The following is a 20346-nucleotide window of genomic DNA, read 5'->3' as shown; positions in this document are numbered from 1 at the left end:
AACTAAAATGATAGTACCACCTTAAGTGCCACTCTAAATTCCTAAGCCTTGCAGCAGGGCTCCTCTGTCTCCAGGCCATGAACGTCCCAAGGACAAGTTTGAAATATAGCCTATAAGCCTATAGCCTATAAGTGTGTCTTTGCATGTATGTGTGTGTGTGTTTGTTCTCTCTGTCTTTTAATGCCTTTCTAGAAACCCAAACTGGGGAGTTCAGCCTTTCACCCCATTCTCCCCCTGCCATCCTGAACTGGGAGGCTTCGCCTTTCACCTCATTCGCCCCCTGCCATCCTGACCAGGGATGCTTGGCCTTTCACTTCCTTCTCCCCCTGCCATCCTGAACTGGGAGGCTTGGCCTTTCACCTCATTCTCCCGCTGCCACCCTGAATTGGGTAGCTTGGCCTTTCACCTCCTTCTCTCTCTGCCATCCTGATAAGGAGGGACCGGCTATGGCACCATGCTGCCCAGGACTATGAAAGCAACTGACAGATCAAACACTAAACAGTTATTTCTGATTTAAAAGCCTGTTTAGACTAATGGTGCATGTCGACTGCAGCGTCGAAAGCAGTGCGATTTGATGCCTCCCATTCATTTCCTATGGGACAACTGTCAATCTGCCCCGCAATGCATTCTGGTAGCGTTGCACTTAAGCGACGGGTAGCAGCGTGATTAAAAAGTTGAGCAGAGCTTTATGCAAATGAAGCCGTTAAGTGCATTCTATTGACCTAATCAGGTGAAGGCTGTGCTGCTGTTTCTTCAGCCGGCTAGCCAAAATATTGTTTGGTAAAAAAAGTTCAGCGCATTTTGAGGATGGAGGAAAAACTGGTAATTTCTGTAGCTGCATTCCCAGTGTTATACGAGGTAGAGAGCAGCTATTACTAGCTGCTTGTTGCGGTCCATGGCGGGTTTGTGATATATTGTGATGTTATCTGGATTTATAATCGGCGGCGAATTATCTGGTTTGATATATGATAGATAGCTAGCTTGTTAACTTGGCACTAACTCCGCTAGCCCTAACCCAAAATTTTGTTTTAAATTAAGTCAGTTATACTTGGAGAGTAATGTTAATTTTATTCTGGTTATTCCACTCCTTTGCAAGCTTATTAGACAAAGTATATTGTGATGCTCCTATATTTATACACGTTGCATGAACGGGAACACATTTTCAGCAGGACTTCGACACCCACCAGCACCCACCACATTTTTTTTGACACGCCCCCAAGCTGCCAGGCGACGTGAACCGATGCATCGACACGTGATGTTTGACACTGCAGTGGACATGCACCGTAAGCAGCCACCGGGTGCTTACGTAGTATTTCATGTTATACTAGACACAGCCAATCATTCACCTTGTTATATGAATGGACACAGCCAATCATTTCCTTTGTTAAATCTTACTCTATGCTTATTGTTAAGACACTTTTTGCTTAAAAAAGCAGGGACCGCCCCTGCTTTCTTCAGTTCTGCCTTATCCACCTTGTTGTATATAGGTCCCGGATTCTTTCTCCAGAAATAAATCCGATTTCTTGTATGATACACCTCGTCGTGCCTGGTTATTCAACGGAGGGAATTTTCTCTGCCCAAAAGTGCTTTGCTGTAAATCATAGCATAATTATATATTTCACTACAAATCAACTGTTTTGACTCATGAAACTCACTTTTGCATAATTGTCAAGAGGGAATTACTATCTTTTTATGAGTATAGAGTCTAAAGCCCCTTTCACACAGCACATCTGAGCCACCTCTGATGCGGTAACAGGTCCCCTTTCCCACAGAATTTGTGGTATTCGAGCAGTCTTTACCTTTCACACACAGTAGAACTCAACTCTCGTGAATGAATTGTTTATGTTCCGTTACCATAGTAACACACTTGATGTAGGCCCAAAGCTATAACGTTACTTGTTATTTATTTTCGTTGCAATCTTCTTGTAATTTCCGGCAAAACAATAAAACAAACAAACAAACATGTTACATTTTGAAGTGCAAGTGGTTGCATTTTTTATGTTATTAGTTTTTGCGTTCTCAATGCATTTACAATGCGGGTCCAGGTATTTCCTCTGTATGCCATTTTTATGGTTGAGAGGTAGGTGCGCGTGAACGCAGATCTGTAATGTAATTCGAACGCCTCTCAGAAAGCAGTCGTCGATGCTGCTTTCCGTTCCCACAGGAGAAATGCGGTAGTCGAGGCGCCTCGAAAACACCGGGAGAGGCGTTTTCGATGCGGTATTTTAAAAGCCGTCGTAACAGGTTCACACAGACAAGTGCGGTATCGAAGCCGTCTCAAAACCTTTTTTCTTCTGTGTGAAAGGGGTATAAGATAGCCAGGGGTCCAAAAATCAAAAACCACTCCAGAAATGAATGAAATTCCATTTTCCATTCCATTTTCAATTAGGGTAAACGTCCCTATTAAGCCCACGTACCATATAAGCCCACTTGCAACTTCTGAGTCAAATCAAAAAAAACTACATCATTTTTTGCTGTGTGATGTTTTTTCGAATGAAGCTGCTTGTTACGTAAATGACACTTTTTATTGTAAGTCAATCACATTTGTCGATATTGAGTTATCGAAGCATGTGTGGCATGTGCCTGCTGATCCCAGAAGAAGTTGCAAAAAAACTTAGGTGGTTTTGGTACCCTCAGAAAATAACATTTTTTGTATATTTCTACTCCTGTTTTTGGAAAGTACTCACTTGTTATCAAAATTTAAGTGATTAGTGTTTTGACTGAGACATATGTTAGAATATTACCTGAATTAGAAATATTGTGTCTTTTGAAATCAAAATATGAGTTTTAGCACACTAGCAAACCGACCACATGCTGCATCAATACAGTAGCTACATAGTATGGTTCATTGCAATGACATAAAGCATGATAAGCATGTATAGTTTATATTTTTGTATGCAGTTTATATTATTATACTGTTAAATAGACAATAAATGTGTATGTTTATCTTTATTTATTTTTTAATTAACATTTTTACCTGGTGGGCTTAAAGGGGACGCTAGCAAAAAAATCACACTGTCTGAGGTGGATGTAAATGAGTATAGCTAATTACTTCTCTACATGATCAATTTATACTTTTCATATTATGTTAGTGCACCATATATAGATTTATTTCATACAGTTGTTTTTTTAATGTCATGTGAGTAGAATAAAATATTCTGTCTTTAACCATAAATTCACTGATGTTCCCTTTAAGCCCACCTGTTCCCATTAAGCCCACTTTACTGTGTTTCAATGGGGATTTTCTCCCTTTTGACCTCTGAACCATTTTCCTCCCTAATTTTGACCTCACCTGATGAATCAGCTCCATAATTCAGATAATTGATACCCATATTTAAATATCAGTGATATTGTATACGTCAATTCATTCTGGATAGGCCTGTGTTCTATCTTAACATTAGCAATAATTTTTTAATCTTTACTTTTCAGATGAGTTTTAGTTTAAGATGACTAAAACACGAAAGAACTACAGTTCATGCCCACGCATGATAGAAGCGCAAGTTCATCAACCGCAAAGCAGGGCTGTAGGGACCTGGACCATTCTATTTGCGCAATCATGAGGTCATTGAAAATCTACAAAAATAAGATGAAAGCCATGAACGACTTGCTAGCGTAAGACAAAGACAACCAAACGTGGGCTAAAGATTGAAGCAAACAAATAAAATAAAGCTTAGACCACCCTATAACCTGTTATGTTACACTACTAAGATGGAGCATGGAGCAAATGATAGCCTTACTAAAACGATACAATCACCTCAGAGCATAGGCCTACGTTTAGTCTAGGAGAAAGTAGAAATTGCAGAAATGTTGACATCTTTCTTGTTTATTTTGTTTAAGTTATAGGCTAATGATACATGAGCTTCAATATGTTATGACTGATGTCTCCTCATAATGAACTGTATGTTTTAATGTTACTCCACAATGAACTGAATGGTTTTAAAATGTGTTTTTACAATATTTTCAAACTACTATCCTAAATCTGTTTAACATTTAAAAATGTATTGTTTAATTGTAAATCCTGAAATTGACTCATTTACTATCCTTAGAACATTAGTATTGAACTTGAAATTGTTTTTCATTCAGTCAGTCGGTCTTCAGAAATCTTCATAAAAACACCTGCACTTTCAACCAGCTGACTGAACCAGAAATTTTGGCCAATTTCAAATGCCAACAGCACACCATAGGATAGAGATACAGACAAAATGACAACACATATTGAAAGATTAAGTATTGAAGAGTAATTTCCACTATAGTTTTGATTTTGTTCGTAAATATTTTTTGGCTACATTCCAAAGAAGACATGTTGTAATTTACTTTTCTGTGTTGACAACACAGCAAAAAGGCTGGTCATGCCTATTTCAAATGCCATTTACAGGCCATAGGATAGGAGTGGAGACAAAATGAAAATAGCTATTGAGAGCTAAGAGATTACAGATTTGAATAGAACAAGTTTGTATTGTTAGGATTTTTAAATATATATTTATTTATCAACAAATCATGAAGTGGGCTTATTTGGAACACCCATGGGCTTAAAGGGTACGTTAGGTACCCATTAAGCCCATGCCAGACTTTTGACATATTTTGACAAATTAAACAATAAAAACATTAGAAATTGGTATAAATGAATTATTGACACTTCAAATGAGAGATTAGACTTTCATTTTAACTAAAATGTTCTCACTTAAATTGGGGCAGTATACATGAAAAATGTCTGAAAAGCGGATTTGGTGGGCTTAATAGGGACGTTTACCCTAATACCACTAGTTCCGCGATAGGGGATGAATAACGTAAATACAAAAATAACGTTATTTACCTTAGATAAACATTGGATCGTGTGGCCCCCCCTCGTGGTCGTGTGGCCCCCCTAGTGGTTGTGGCCCTAAACAACCACTTACGGTGTATAGGCCCGGGCCGGCCCTGACCTAGCCCCTAATACAAATATGCTGAGCATTATTAGAAAAGGCTAATAGCTGACCGTTTTGACCAATGCAAATATTCTGTATCAAAATATGACAATGTAAATAATTAAAATGTTACAAGCAGTTGATTGACTAACCTAGTCCGTCAAATTAGTGCTTGTTATTATATGCTATTATTTGCCTATCATTATACAGGCTTCAGGGTTTTTGTTAATAATCATATGTGCTGCTGCGCCATGGCAACATTTAGAGCATCAAGGTAACATAAATCCCCCGAAATCAAATAAATTTAAATCTGATCTCTGATAACACTCAATACAACTTACTGAAAAATAATCAGACCACCACAATCTTTGATATGCTAAAAAATGGCATCTTTTATTTCGTATTCAATGTACATCATCCGAAGTTTGGGGGGAAAAACCCATCCAATCTTGCGCACCTCATCATTACAGCCATGTAAGCTACCCCATGTGGCAACTATGATCAATATAAAGATTGAGCATATGGCAACTTAAACTTCTCAAGTAGATCAAGCAAAGATGCAGTGGGGACCAAAAGTCCTGGTTGGTTTTATTAATTATGAAGGAATTATGTAAATATTATACTCCAGTATCACTTCTTTTTCAAGAATACATTGTTGAGAATGGTTACAAATAAAATTTAAACACATTTCCAAAACACTTTCATGAAATGGGAAGCTATGTGGATATCTGGTTCATCCACCATACGCTAAGCATTTCTCTATTTGTGGTCACACTGTTAATTCCATTCATTGCATGTTCTTAAAGCTCAATATGCAAATATGTGGTCTATGAAAACCATCTAGCCCATTACTTGAATGAATTTGCCATTCTACCTGTATGTTACTGCAATTTGAGTTCTTACATTATAAATAGCTACACATGTTTCTTATATAAAAATATGTATCTTTGAATAAGATTATATATTAAACACAGTATAAACAGAGTATCATAATTGTATTAGCCCTGGATAAACAATGTAAACAATCAGTGTTGGCAGTGTCTCAGTCTTTTGGACCACATGCACTTTATGTAGGCTATGCTGCTTAGTTTTAACCCGAGGCTGTAATCGCTGCCAAAGTTGCCTCAACAAAGTATTGAGTAAAGGGTCTGAATACTTATGTAAATGTTATATTTCAGTTTTCTATTTTTTATAAATTTGCAACGATTTCAAAAAACCTGTTTTCGCTTTGTCATTATTGGGTATTGTGTGTAGATTGATGAAAGTAAAAATGAATTTAATCCATTTTATAATAAGGCTGTAATGTAACAAAATGTGTAAAAAGTGAAGGGGTCTGAATACTTTCCGAAGGCACTGTGTGTACACACATATATATATATATATATTGCATATTTATTTAATTTTCAGTCACTGATATTGATAGTAGATACAGCGGCAGTGTAGTATAATGGGTAAGGAACTGGTCTTGTAACCTACTGGTCAAAGGTTCGATTCCTAGATAGGACACTCCCATTGTGCCATATAACAAGATACTTAACCTGCATTGCTTCAGTATATATCCAGCTGTACAAATGGCAATAGAAATGCAATTTAAAAGTTGTGTAAGTCACTCTGGATAAGAGCGTCTGCTAAATGCCTGTAATGTAACATGGTATAATTACACACAAATTCCTCCTCTTTGCTATTTGGTGAGTATCGTTTTCACCACTGTATCGGCATACCTTCAGGCTATTTTAGGCTTTATTTTGTTATAACGGAATAATAAATTTTGGTGGTGAAAGAATATTTTTATGAACTCCAAGATAGACAGTAGTGCCCAGTGTTTCATACTTGGGGGGTATAGTTGCAGATGAGATGAGAAGGGGTGCTTGTGAAATGGACAACCTATTAGGGCTGGGTGATATGACTAAAAATAATAACTCAATATTTTTTTTATTTCTGGCAAAATACAAAACATATCACAATATTAACGCATTCTCTGGATTGCTTAACAGTGATTTTCAATCAGAATCATACACTTACTGTGAACAGCCTACATTTAGTGCAATCAGATGTGCACACCTTGTGCATAACCTCTTTTAGGAGCTGACTCAATAAAACAATAACAATGCACAAATAAATCTATGCTAGCGCATATTTCTTCGCGCATTATATTGTTCCAAATAAAAGAAAAATTTTAAAACCTGTATGCAAAACAAGTCTCATCAACATGAAAAACAAATGCATAACTGTCACATGGAAATAAATTGTTGCACATTGGCTTGATGACACAGCATAAAAAGTTTTTTTTTTTATTGTTCCCTGTGCACAAACATGTTTTTGAATAGAGCCAAAATATTGAGCAGGGTCCGTGGGATACACAGACATAAATGGTGCACAATGAATGAGCACAAGGCACACACAGAAAATGGCTTCTTCAAGCACAAAGTAATTTTTCCAAGTATTCCCTTTTATGTTGGTGTGCATGGGCCCTGACTCTCGTGTAAGGCAAACTTCTCAGCTGGTCTTACATGTTTTTAGCTGGGAGCCCAAGTCTATTGAGTTTCTGGCTTGAGTGAAGCTTGGTGGCCTGACAAAATGTTGCCACTGTAACTAAATGCCCTCCAGGCGATATAAAAAAAAAAAAAAAACAGTATAAAAATGGATATTAAATATAAAAAACTAGGTTAGTGGGCGGGGTTCAGGGTGTAGGACACTGGTGGTAAACACAGGAATACAGCAAAACTAAAAGTTCTCCAGTAAATAAGATATCTTCAAGAGAAATTGTTCTGTTCATTAAAGAGTCCTGTGACAGCGGTGCCACTTAGAAACTCTGTATTTGGCAAAGCAGCATAACATAACATAACATAAAACATAACATAACATAACATAAGACGAGAACAGGCCATTCAGCCCAACACTGCTCACCTATTCCTCTCATCAAACTGTACTTAATGCTTAATTTACCTAAAAGCTAGATAGAATCTAACCGGGCCGTGAATGCCTTGAATCATCCACTAGGGATGTTGACAGTCAATCGATTAACCATTAGGCCTAATCATTAATAACAATGTTGATTGATAGATGTTATTGATTAAACAGTTCAAATGAAATGTACCATTTCAATGAATAACCTCATGCTGGTGATTAGATTTTAGATTAGAAAGACAATTCCCTGGCATTAACCCCTTAGCGCACATGCCAAATCTTGCCAATCCTTGCCCATTTAGGGGGTACCCTATTTAAAGTTTTGTAACTCCAGGTGTGAACCACAGAGAGTTTAAAAATGGCTTAAATGAAGCAAGACATTTGTACAATTTACAATACTAGAGCAGAATAATTTATATTCATAATTGTGTAAGAAATAAGAAAGTGCCACAAATGCAATTGTCTAGACAAAAAATCAAAAATGAATTTGCACTTTTTTAGTTTGCAAAGAAAAACTGAGAGGCTGCATACATACCGCAGGTTAAACTGTACATGTGCTGAATCAAAAATTTCTTGACCACAAGTTCATAACATCTAAGGGTAGATATGTAGAACTACTATAGATGTATGAAGCAAAAACTAAGCAGTGTACCCATTCACATATTTCACTACAAATCAACTGTTTTGACTCAAGAAACTCACTGTTGCATCATTTTCAAGTGGAAGTACAAGCTTTCCATCAGTACAGTGGTCTAAAATATCTAGGGGTCCAGAAACATATCCAAAATCTCTCCAAAATGAATAAAATGCTTTTTGTCCATTATGAAGCATATAAATGAGCCCCTTATGAAGGTTTAAGATGAAATATTGCTATCAGATTAAAAAATAATGCAAATATATCGTCACACAATGCGGTACAGTACTAATAATAATAATAATAATAATAACTTGTGTATGTATTTCTATAGTTTGTACCCTCATACGCTTTCTTGTATGAGGATGGGACGACATGAAAACAATTTTCAACCGTCCACCACGTTTTGGCAATGTTCCAACTCTCACGTTATCACTGTTGCATGTTTCACAAAAACTATTACACTCCTCTGACACTTACAGTGTGAAATATCTACATAATATAATACCACAAACCTATTTAAAGACACTTAATTTCAAAAATAACGTATATAACCAAAGTATTTTGAGCAGTAATACTTACATAGCAATGATGAAATCTTATCTATGTTCAGTAGATGGAGACAGAGACAGTAAATCAATAGCCCCTTTTCCACTGCAGGGCCGAACGGTTCCGAGCATGGAGCGGAACGTTTCCAATGGTGTTTCCACCTGGAAACGGTTTGGTGCGGAATGATTACAAACCGTGCCCAGCACGATATTTTCGGTGCAGCAGAACTGTTCGGGTGGGCAGGCTTAATGACATATTCACTGATTGGTTTCACATTACGTCAGTTTTGTGAGTCTGCATACGGTCTCTTCACGTCCTCTTCCGTAAGCTAGGTCAGTGGAGAAACTAATATAAATAAAAATGCCAATCAAAAATCATATTCCGTCATAGCAACAAGATAAACCCAACAATAGCCATAAGATATACAGCAGTGAAAACACTGCTCACTGAATAACGAAATAAACGGGACAAAGTTTTGAAAAATGATACCATGTCATTCTACAATCAATATCTGGGAATAAATATTGAATAAATAGGCCACATAACCTTACCATTGGTTCTACGCGTAGAGATGTCCCTTTTGAGACCGAGTGGTCATATATTGTCTTGGACAATCCGTTTATGAAATATATTTTGCGCATTTTTGATGCCTGGGTACATTCAAAATAGCTGTGCATAATACCACACGTATCGTTTTTGGCATTGTTGCCGTTTTTAGTACAACCTGGCTTGATTGACAATTAATTTATTCAGTAGGTGAGAGTATAAGCTTTCTAACGATGTATAACATGTCTAATTTTGCTTTTGGAATAGCGTTTTATAGGTCAACGTAACCAAAAATTTTCTTATCATTGCATTCACTTACGCATTAAGACGCTGCACCTAACGAAACGTTGTTAACAATTTTTCATAATTTCTTGGAAAATACTATTATTATTGAGGACTTCTGGGCATAGCTAAGCCGTATATTTGCTGTTAGACCTATCTGACATCGTTTTCTCGAGCAAAACAGAAGCAGATTGAACTCGTTGATTTACTGTCTCTGTCTGAACACAGATAAAATTTCATCATTGCTATGTAAGTATTATTGCTCGAAATATTTCGGTTATACAAGTTATTTTTGGACTGAGAGTCTTTAAATAGGTTTGTGGTATTATATAATCTGGATATTTCACACTGTAATGTAAGCGTTAGTAGTTTTTTGAATTCATGCAACAGTGATGGTCAGTGGAGGATACGCTAGAAATAAAAACCATAAACAGACCAAAATACACAGAATCCTCGTCCGTTTCGTCAGCCAACGAAACATAACATAACAAAAACAAAGAAGTATGGGGAACGACGACAACAACTGGCGCATATTACATTCACAATGGGACGCCGTCGCTGATCCACCGCGTCACTTGCTGTCCTCACTAGATACTTGCCAGTCCTGGTTTTAGCAGCCCGACGGTGGAAACAGAAACCGTAACCGTTCCCACGAGTACTGAGCAGCGCGGAACGGCACGGAGTGGCCCTGGTAACGGTTCAGCCCTACAGTGGAAAAGCGGCTAATGATACTGTTCTACTCGCTTCTGTTTTGCTCCAGAAATCGATGTCAGCTAGGTCTATCAGCAAATATATGGCTTAGCTATGCTCAGAAGTCCTCAATAATAATAGTATTTTCCAAGAAATTACAAAAAATCATTGACCACGTTTCGTTAGGTGCAACGTCTTTTACTGCAACCACAGAGTGAATGCTTAAGTGAATGCGATGATAAGAAAAAACTACGCTGACCTAAAAAAACGCTATTACAAAAGCAAAATTAGACATGTTATACATCGTTAGAAAGCTTATACTCTCACCTACTGAATAAATGAATTGTCAATCAAGCCAGACTGTACTAAAAAGGGCGATGACACCGTAAACAACAGGTGTGGTATTACGCACAGCTATTTTGGAAGGTACCCAGGCATCACAAATGCACGTATATTTCACAAATGGATTGTCCAAGAAAATATGAGTGGCGGTCTGGGAAGACCCTTCACATGGTGAAATTTTGACATTTTCAGCTGGTCACAAATCTAGAAACACGAGACGTATCCCTATATAAATGTTTTTGAATTGTTGAATTATCTCAATCAGAGCCAAAGTTATGATGTTTTAAAGCCTTCTTGCGCCGTGAAGTAGAAATGGAGAAAAACTGCCTCAAAGATTCCATTCAGTTCCACAGAATTCTATTTCTAGCTACAAAAGAAAAAACACCAACACTCAGCTTTGTTTTTGTTAAATGATTGTCATTGTATTTATTATGTGAGACAACACAAAAGTATTCTTTGAAATGATATTATTATTATTATTATAATACTTCTACTACTACTAATAATAATAATCCATGTAACATGCTTATGCAAAATTTTGAGGAGGCAGCACTAAAATCAGTTGAGAAGTACTAAAGAAAAAAACAAAAACACCTTGGTGTATATCAATAACTGAACATCACCAGTATTATTTCAATGAAATATAGAAAGATTTTAACAGGAGAAGTACATGTAACAAGCATCAACAAACAAAATTGTGTTTTACAAATTATTGTCATTGTATTAGGGTTAATTATGTGTGACTATCATAAAAGTATTCTTTGAATTAAATTTTACAATTTGACATGTCAATCATCTTCTGAATAGTATTTTACAAATATATTTTAACAGGGTGATGAAAATGTACATTTAAAAGCACAAGAAAAAAACATCAACCAACACGTTTTTCCTTGAGTCATTTGCTGCAGCCCTTCACTGTAGACCTACACACACACTGCACGGTAAACCTACTCCTCCCCATTGAACACTGCAATTCTCCTCGGCTTGGGGACTGTTGGACACGGACAGGTGGTGTCTTTATAGGTATCAGTAGTAAATAGCCTTATTTCTTCACAGAGGTACCACTGCCGCTTCGCATCGAGTCCTTTTGGTAGGATCTGGTCTGGCATTTTGCTGGGCAGGGGCACTCTCAGAAGATCTTGCTGGGTTGCACCACTGTCACAGAACTATTTTATTTCAATTATGCCTGACCCCTCACGAAAGTTTTTCTTTATTCCTCCAACTTTCCTGAAGTATGTGCTGAGGAAGCTCGTCCAGTCATATGTTGGCACAATGACCTCTCCATTTTCCTTGCCGCAGACTTGAGCAATGTTGACATGGGAGGATTCCTCGACCACCTTGACAATGTCATCTAGACAGTCTACCCTTGTCCTTCTGAACAAGCGTTTCACAAGAGCAAAGCACCAGTCACAACTAAATTTTGTGTGTCCAGTTAGCAGGAAGGAGAAGGTGATGTTCTTGTGACGCCCTGTTAGCACCCTCCACATCAAGTACCACATCATTGTGGAGTTTTTGTTTTGTCCACTGCAGTTATCTGCATGTAAATGGACATCTTCTTCACCCATGCCATAGTGCTCCAAGAAGTAGTGAAGGAGTGACACTACACAGTTGGCACCTTTCCCTGACTGGCAGCTCTCTTCAAGTAAAAAATGTACCTGCTTTGGGACAGCCTCACATGCCACCCCAAAGAGACCACATTCCCGGGGGCACTTGAAGTACACTGGACCAGGCTGCAAGGGGTCTGATGGGAAATGGACCTGCTGCGCAAAATCAAAACTGTAATGCATCTTCCCAGGGAAGCTGCAGGCAGGATGGGGTCCTATTTCTGCACCAAAGGGCATCTCCTCCTTTGTTGTTTTACAGATTTGTTGGTAGAGGGATCTCTCCATTGCGACTTTAGCCAAGTGCTCTTCAATATCACGGATGGCTGCACTTTTCTCAGCCTCTGGATGATTGGCAGCATGTTTAAGTTTAGCAACACCTGACTAACAGTACTAGCACAGGTCAGTGGCAGGGCGCATGGTCGACACAAAGGGTACTAACTGCTGCCATATTCGCCGAAAGGTTCTCAGGGTTACCATTCGCATGCCAGCATTCTCCACCTGCTGCGCAGTACTGCTCATAGACCTTCCTCTTGCTGCAGTTGGTTGGCAGCAGTTTTACATCTTTTTTTTTACATTCCAATGCTTTGTGTGCGGCCTGGAAGAATGATCGCATTCGCCTCTGCATAGTTGAGGATGAAATCCACAATGGCTCGTGTCCTGCAATTTTAATGCATTTGCAGGAAGCCTCTTATTCAGCTTGTGGACCCTTGCTTCCACCCCAGCAGCCTTGTAATGCTTCATTAATGCATTAAATTTGTCCTGCCCAACCCCATGGAGATATTTGAAAACATCACGGCAGATCCTATGCCCATGACAGTAATAATCAGTACGGTGGGCTAAACGCTGTGTCTGCTCTCTCTTCCTGGACCTTGATGTTGTGTCAGAGAGATGCATTCCACAAGAAAGCTTGGAGAGAATGGCAATGTCAAGCTCTTCACGAGACAGGTTGAGGTACTGCAGACGGACATCAAGGAGCTCCTCTTTGGGGAATCTGGTATGGCAAGGCTTTCCTTCATTGAGCTTGCAGCAGCAATGACAATCTACTACAGAAGGCCCAGCATCACCATGGCCAGGAGGAATGATTTTATCGGCCAGATTTTCGAGAGTTGGATGTGACTCTGTTTTTTTTTTTAAAAAAAAAGAAAGAAAAAAAAGTCAATGTTACTATGTGAAAACTAATGCATTTCATAGACCGAAGTCTACTACTGAGCCAAGTGGATCTCCTTGTGTCCTTGGTATTGATAATAAAAAATACTACTACTACTACTACTACTACTACTAATAATAATAATAATAATAATAATAATAATAATTCATTCACACAGTCACCCCTCAAAAAACAATTTATTTTCATAAGCCTTATGTAATGTTTGTAATGTATTATAGGGTAACTCCTTATTTATTTATTTGCATTTAAACTTATTTAGGCTTAACCTTACCATATGACATGTTTGATGTTTTCATACGGAAAGCTGACACAGCTGTTTCATGCGAATAAACTAGCTAGTTTATTCTCACTCATGGTCAGTATAGTGAATAATAATCATAATTTATGACAGCCCTGAATAGGTACATAGTTTCATTGGCTCACCTGACAGGTCATCGTCTTCATCACTGTCCATCTCTCCAGTTTTGGGTGCGAAAACAAGACAAGCCGTTTTTCGAGGAGCAGGATCTCTATCGTAATTCCTGTCACTTGATTCATCACTCGATCCAAATACCTCACTGTCACTGTCTCTGAGATTAGGACCACTTGTGAAATAATCACTGATTAACTGTCTTGCTTCAAAGCTATTGGAAACATTACTCATGTTAATAGAAGACAATTCATTCAAACAACGGGCTACATCGCTATCCTGTAAAGACGCCATCTCTCACTGACAGCAGCCGTCAACTATGCGAGGATGTTTTGACAGCTATCAGCTGATCTGCGCGTGAACGCAGTTGTTGTTGGTGTTTCGTGCCTGTTGTGTTATGTTAAGACTGCCAACTGCAGTCTTGCAACTCGAAAAGTTAACCTTTCCAACCAGTTAACGCCAATTCCAACAATTACATGGGTCTTTGCTTTTACACAAATCAAAATAGTTGACAGCAAGTTTATAGAAAGGGAATAAGAAGTCGAAAGCGCCCGTAACTTGAACCACCAACATGCTAGTGTAATCTGATTGATCAAGAGACAAAAGTAGGCTGTGAAAACGAAACACTAACCTAACTATATTGATGTTAAATGTTTACATAACCTATGTTTAATTTTAACTGAGTGATCCACAACCCATTAGCAATCGCAATATTAGCCTGTTGATCACGAGTGGAGAACGGCCAAATTTAGGCATGTCGGCTAACTCGCATTCATCTCGCATCATTTCTGAAGACGTGTGAAACCCCACACGTCTTCATAAATATTAAATGACAGATTTCTTTAGTCAGCTAAATTTGCAGACAATATGTTATTGGTTTAGTGTTTTTTAACGTTGTTGTAGTACTTTGTTTGGGCACAAGACAAGACTGAATTGGCAGGCGTATCTCTACCTACAGAAACAGATCGCCGTCCCAAGCTAACAGTAACAACATTGCTTTTTTGCTAGCAAACCACGTTTACAAATACCTAAAAATAAACATTTTCCGTTAAGTTTTCACAATATCTTTATTTACCAAGACAAAGTAAAGACTTCACAGAATCTAAATCGTGTGATCTCATTTTACCCAAAAAACTCATTTTACGAGTTTATTGGCATTTTTCCAACAATGACTCCCAGCGACATCCGACGGGTTTCTCCAGACCGCCACACATATAGGACCACTGAGTCTCAAAAGCGACATTTCTATGCGTAAAACCAACCGTAAAGTAGTATATTTATTCAATATTTAGTCCCAGATATTGACTGTAGAATGACATTTATAAAAACCTTTTCTCGTTTATTTCATTATTCAGTGAGCAGCGTCTTCACTGCTGTATAGGCATATCTTAGGGCTACTGTCGGGTTAATCTTGTTACTATGACGGAATACAAATTTTTAGTGGTGAAAGAATATTTTTATGAATGCCAAGATAGACAATATTGTCCATTACGGCATGGGTGGGGGGTGTAGTTGTAGATGAGACTGCAGGAAGGAGGTGTGTGTTAAATGAACGACCAGAGCGACAATGGTGACGCTCCGAAACTCTGTATTCGGCATAGTTGTTGTGTATCGTCTACTAATGAAACTAAAACAACATGTTTCTGTATTAAACTCATACTTTGGTTGCAGTAGCACTGAATGTTTGAGTTCAGTAATCTCGGCACGCCGGCGTGCCAACCACTAGGGGCTTTGCGCTAAGAGGTTAAACACAAACCTATTTGACTGTTGGAAAGTTAGAGTCACAGTTCCCTCGACTGAGAGCATTAGTGGAATGTCATTTGTCTGCTGTCCGCACACCTCTTCTCAGCTGCCAGTCTCACTTTCAGAAGTGCACCAGAATTATCCCAGAGCACCCAGACATGCTGATATTCCTTAACAAAAATGCTTAGGTGTAAAGGTCAATAATGGCATAGGCGATGTTGGTCATGTTATGTAGTTAGCGGTCTTTTGTTGGGGGTCTCACTGCACTTAATTCTCTTTTAGGCCTTACCTTTTTTGTAACTGCCCATCAGGAGGCCTACTTTACAATGTTGTGAACTTGCCACTATTTTGCTAAATGAAGAGTCTACCACTTACACTATAGAATATGAATTGCACTATTGAAGAGATCAATGTGTCCTTTTTATTATAAGTAGACAAAAAAACGCTTATTTGTTTATTAAAAGGTATGCATTATATGCAATACTTTTTGCTCCATCTCAGTGGCAGTTCAGCCATCCTGTAATAAAAATGTCAGCAGTATTTCTGTCCTGCGCAGATTTCTCAGTCCGTGAATCCATGTTTGTATAATTTGGTTTTTTGCCGCTATGGCTTTAATGCGCAACGTACTTGTTCCAATTACTGTTGGGACATGTCTTAAATCTCTCTGATATATACAACTAATTAATTGGTAGGCAAATTTTGAGTCATTTTTATAGGCTACAGTATATCGTAGATTTTAAACTTATCAGTTAATCATTATAAATGTATTATAAATGGGTGCACAAAACTGCACAAAAACTGCATCCCTATTATCTACTAATAAAGCCAAAACATAGTTTGTTGTTAACATTCAATTTGGTTGCAGGAGCACTGAATGTCTGAGTTGAGCAATCTCACGACGCCGGTGTCCTGGACACAAGGGGACTTGCGTGAAGGGTTTTAATAAAGTCAGTAAATGTTCTTTGCCTTTTAAATTACAACTTCCTTTAGAAGACAAGTTTTTGTTTAGAAAACATTTGCATAGAGCTAAATAAATGACAACTTTAACCATCTTTAAAATTTTGAAATAAAATTGTGGAAAATATATACCTTCATTTTGATTCCAGTGGGTTCTGACAAAGGGTTCAGTGGAGGATTCCCCAGAGGTACTGAAGAGGTTGTTCTTCATCCTTATTTCTGTTTGAGTGGTTTCATCAATCTCACTCTCTTCATCACTTTCTTTTTCTTCTTTCACACTGAGTTGTATTACCTCTTCATCTTTCACACCATCTTCACTTTTTATTACCTCACTTTCAATCCTACTTAAACAATCTTCATTTTCCTCTTCCTTCTCCTCCTTTATGTTGGAAAGGATGTCTCTCTCCTCCCTGGTCAACCCATATCCAGTTATGCTCTCAACCCTCTCCTCTTCCCTTCTCAGTGATCTCTGCTCCACCTTTGTGTAATCCATCATAGAATGTTCTCACCTGCAAAGGCAGAGCGTATAATGGTCCTGAGAGAGAGGGAAGAAATATTGACACCTTGAGGATAACACATTTGACATCTTCCCTTTCCCTGCCCCTCTACAGAATATTTAATTCTTATTATGACCACTCTTACAGATCAAACTCCTCATAGAACTCTTATGAAAGACCTATAATGCCTTTAGCATAAACTTCTCGACTTTTATGTTGCACACATACAAATTAAGATAGTTGAGCCCAAAAGTTTACATGCATAGACTAAAGACATTCAAACTCAATATTTCACAACTCCATACATTTCATGTTACCACACATTTCAATTAGGGTATCCACTTCATTTCCATAAGAGGTCATTTCAAAATAATAGCCAAGAGATTTATTTCAGCTTTTAGGTACTACATCAAATTTTCAGTGGGTCAAAAGTTTACATACACTTTGTTAGTATTTGATTCCATTGCATTTTAATTACTTTACTTGAATCAAAGGCTTGGGGTAGCCTCCCACAAGCCTCTCACAATATTTTGCCAGAATTTTTGCCCAATCCTCCCGACAGAACTGGTGTAACTCAGTCAAGTTTGTGGGCCTACCTGCTCGGACACGCTTTTTCAGTTCAGTCCACAAATTTTCTATGGGATTCAGGTCAGGGCTTTGTGATGGTCACTCCAATACTTTTACTTTGTTGTCTTTAAACCATTTTGTTACAACTTTGGAGATATGCTTAGGATCATTGTCCAGTTGCAACTAAGTTTAAACTTTCTAGCTAATGTCTTGAGGTGTTGCTTCAGTATTTCTAGATAATCCTCCTTTCTCATGATGCCATCTATTTTCTGAAGTGCACCAGTTTTTTTCCAACAAAACACCCCCATGCTACCCCTCTCATGCTTCACAGTTGGGATGGTGTTCTTCAGATTAAAAGTCTCACTCTTTTTCCTCCATACATAGCGCTGATCATTATGGACAAACAGTTCAATTTTAGTTCATCCTGGTGATCACCTGCAAACTTAATTCTGGCTTTTTATGCCAGTCTTGGAGTAGGGGCTTCTTCCTTGCACAACAGCCTTTCAGGCCCTGGCAATGTAGGATTCTCTTAATAGTCCCCCCAAGATTCCGCAATCGCGGAAATTTCTGTGGAATTCTGGGCCATCCGTGGAATAGTAAACAAGCTGCAGAATCATGCAGAAAATATAGTACCAATCACCACCGCTAGATGCCACTGTCTGCTGTATGGGTTTGCAGCAGCTAGCTCAGTTGACTGACAAGATGTTGACAGTTTTGACAGGCAGACTGTTGACTGTTGACAGCTAGCATTTTGTCATTATGGAGCGATTTATCCATCCAATTGCCAATACATAAAAATTGGGAAACATATCTGCTGATGAAAGGGCAAGATCCTATCCTATGTTACACGAGGATGGAGGAAAGCTGTTTTGTACAGTATGCAACAAAGTACTTGATCATAGATGTAAGTCTACAATCAATGACCATCTGAGATCCAGCCAGCATCTGAAGAGAAAAAATGAATCTCCTGTGGACATCGCATTGAAACGCCAAAGAACCATCACGACAATCGGTAGTAAAACCGTGGCAGCTGAAGAAAGAGAAAAGGTAAGCAGCACTACGGTGGAATCAATGAACTAACGTAACGTTACTATCATGGCTAACTTTGGCTAGCTAATGTTAGCCGCTCAAGGAAAGGGCAAGAGATACAGCTCGCAAAGCTGGCACAAAGATGCTGCAGTAGCACTCATAACTAACACGGATGTGTATTTGTTGGGGGGGTTATTAACATTTCAGTAAAGTGAACACAATACATTGTAACATTATAAGACAGCGCAGCTCATTCAACTGAATGATGCTGACATTACCAAAACATTAACGGAATAACGTTACCTGTGTAGCTTGCTACAGGGAAGGGTTCTCATTCTCATAGGCTGCCTAGCTTGTCAATCACAACATAGACAAGCTAATCAGAAGCTAGAATGCATTCAGTTAACTTAATAGCGATGTTGGCCGCTGCAACATTGTAAAAATAAAAATGACAACTGGAACTTAATTATTATATGACCATTATTTTGTCAAATAATGGTCACATTAGGCCATTTTTTTCAGTCCGCAGAATACTGCAGAAAATTCCATTTTCAGATCTCAGATTTTACAAAGTCTGTCGCAGATTTTAGGATTTTTTTTCCACAAAATCCTGGGGGGACTATCTTAATGGTGGATGTAGATACTATAGCCCCTTTTCCACTGCAGGGCCGAACAGTTCTGAGCACGGAGAGGAACGGTTCCAATGGTGTTCCCACCAGGAAACGGTTTGGCACGGAACGATTACAAACCGTGCCCAGCACGATATTTTCGGCACGGTTAGACAACCATGCTCAGTGCAGCAGAACTGTTCGGGTGGGCAGGCTTAATGACGTATTCACTGATTGGTTTCACATTACGTCAGTTTTATGAGTCTGCATACGGTCTCTTCACATCCTCTTCCGTAAGCTAGGTCAGTGGAGAAGCTAATATAAATTTAAAAAGTCAATCAAAAATCGTATTCCGTCATAGCAACAAGATAAACCCGACAATAACCATACGATATACAGCAGTGAAAACGCTGCTCACTGAATAACGAAATAAACGGGACAAAGTTTTAAAAAATGATAACATGTCATTCTACAGTCTATACTATCTGGGACTGAATACTGAATAAATAGGCTACATAAACTTACCATTGGTTTTACGCGTAGAGATGTCCCTTTTGAGACCGAGTGGTCATATATTGTCTTGGACAATCCGTTTATGAAATATATTTCGCGCATTTGTGATGCCTGGGTACATTCAAAATAGCTGTGCATAATACCACACGTACAGTTGTTGTTTTGTTTTTTTGCTGCAGGTTTTGTTTTTGCTGGTTAACAGCGTTTTTAGTACAGTCTGGCTTGATTGACAATTCATTTATTCAGTAGGTGAGAGGTCATCGCATTCACTTACGCATTAAGACGCTGCACCTAATGAAACATTAACGATTTTTCATAATTTCTTGGAAAATACTATTATTATTGAGGACTTCTGGGCATAGCTAAGCCGTATAATTCCTGATCTATCTGGCATCGT

At 38.4% G+C, this 20346-nt stretch overlaps 1 protein-coding gene and 1 long non-coding RNA gene across 10 annotated transcripts in view; both read right to left on the bottom strand.

The window, feature by feature from the left end:
- Positions 1 to 20346, bottom strand: part of LOC135254122 (zinc finger protein 271-like) — an 88704-nt gene that overhangs the window by 26486 nt on the left and 41872 nt on the right. For 5 of the 9 annotated variants that reach the window (XR_010329762.1, XM_064334091.1, XM_064334087.1 and 2 more), the window contains one exon: positions 16868 to 17270. The exons of 1 other annotated variant lie outside the window; for it this stretch is intronic. Coding sequence is in view for 6 of the 8 variants with exons in the window: in XM_064334091.1 (XP_064190161.1) it covers positions 16868 to 17231 (364 nt within the window). In the remaining 2 variants the exon portion in view is untranslated. Of the gene's footprint in view, positions 1 to 16867; positions 17271 to 20346 lie in introns of those variants that run through there. 3 more of the 9 variants (XM_064334090.1, XM_064334088.1, XR_010329763.1) reach the window with 2 other exon arrangements.
- On the bottom strand, positions 11492 to 16859 carry LOC135254138 (uncharacterized). Its single transcript, XR_010329767.1, has 2 exons — positions 14050 to 16859; positions 11492 to 13576 (listed from the first exon to the last, which is right to left on the bottom strand). It is a non-coding gene; the product is annotated as an uncharacterized LOC135254138 (long non-coding RNA).

The sequence above is a fragment of the Anguilla rostrata genome, chromosome 4 (assembly GCF_018555375.3).
Source record: "Anguilla rostrata isolate EN2019 chromosome 4, ASM1855537v3, whole genome shotgun sequence".
Taxonomy (NCBI): Eukaryota; Metazoa; Chordata; class Actinopteri; order Anguilliformes; family Anguillidae; genus Anguilla; species Anguilla rostrata.
The sequence above is the reverse complement of the archived record's forward strand: the minus strand, read 5'-3'. Positions and strand labels throughout refer to the sequence as shown.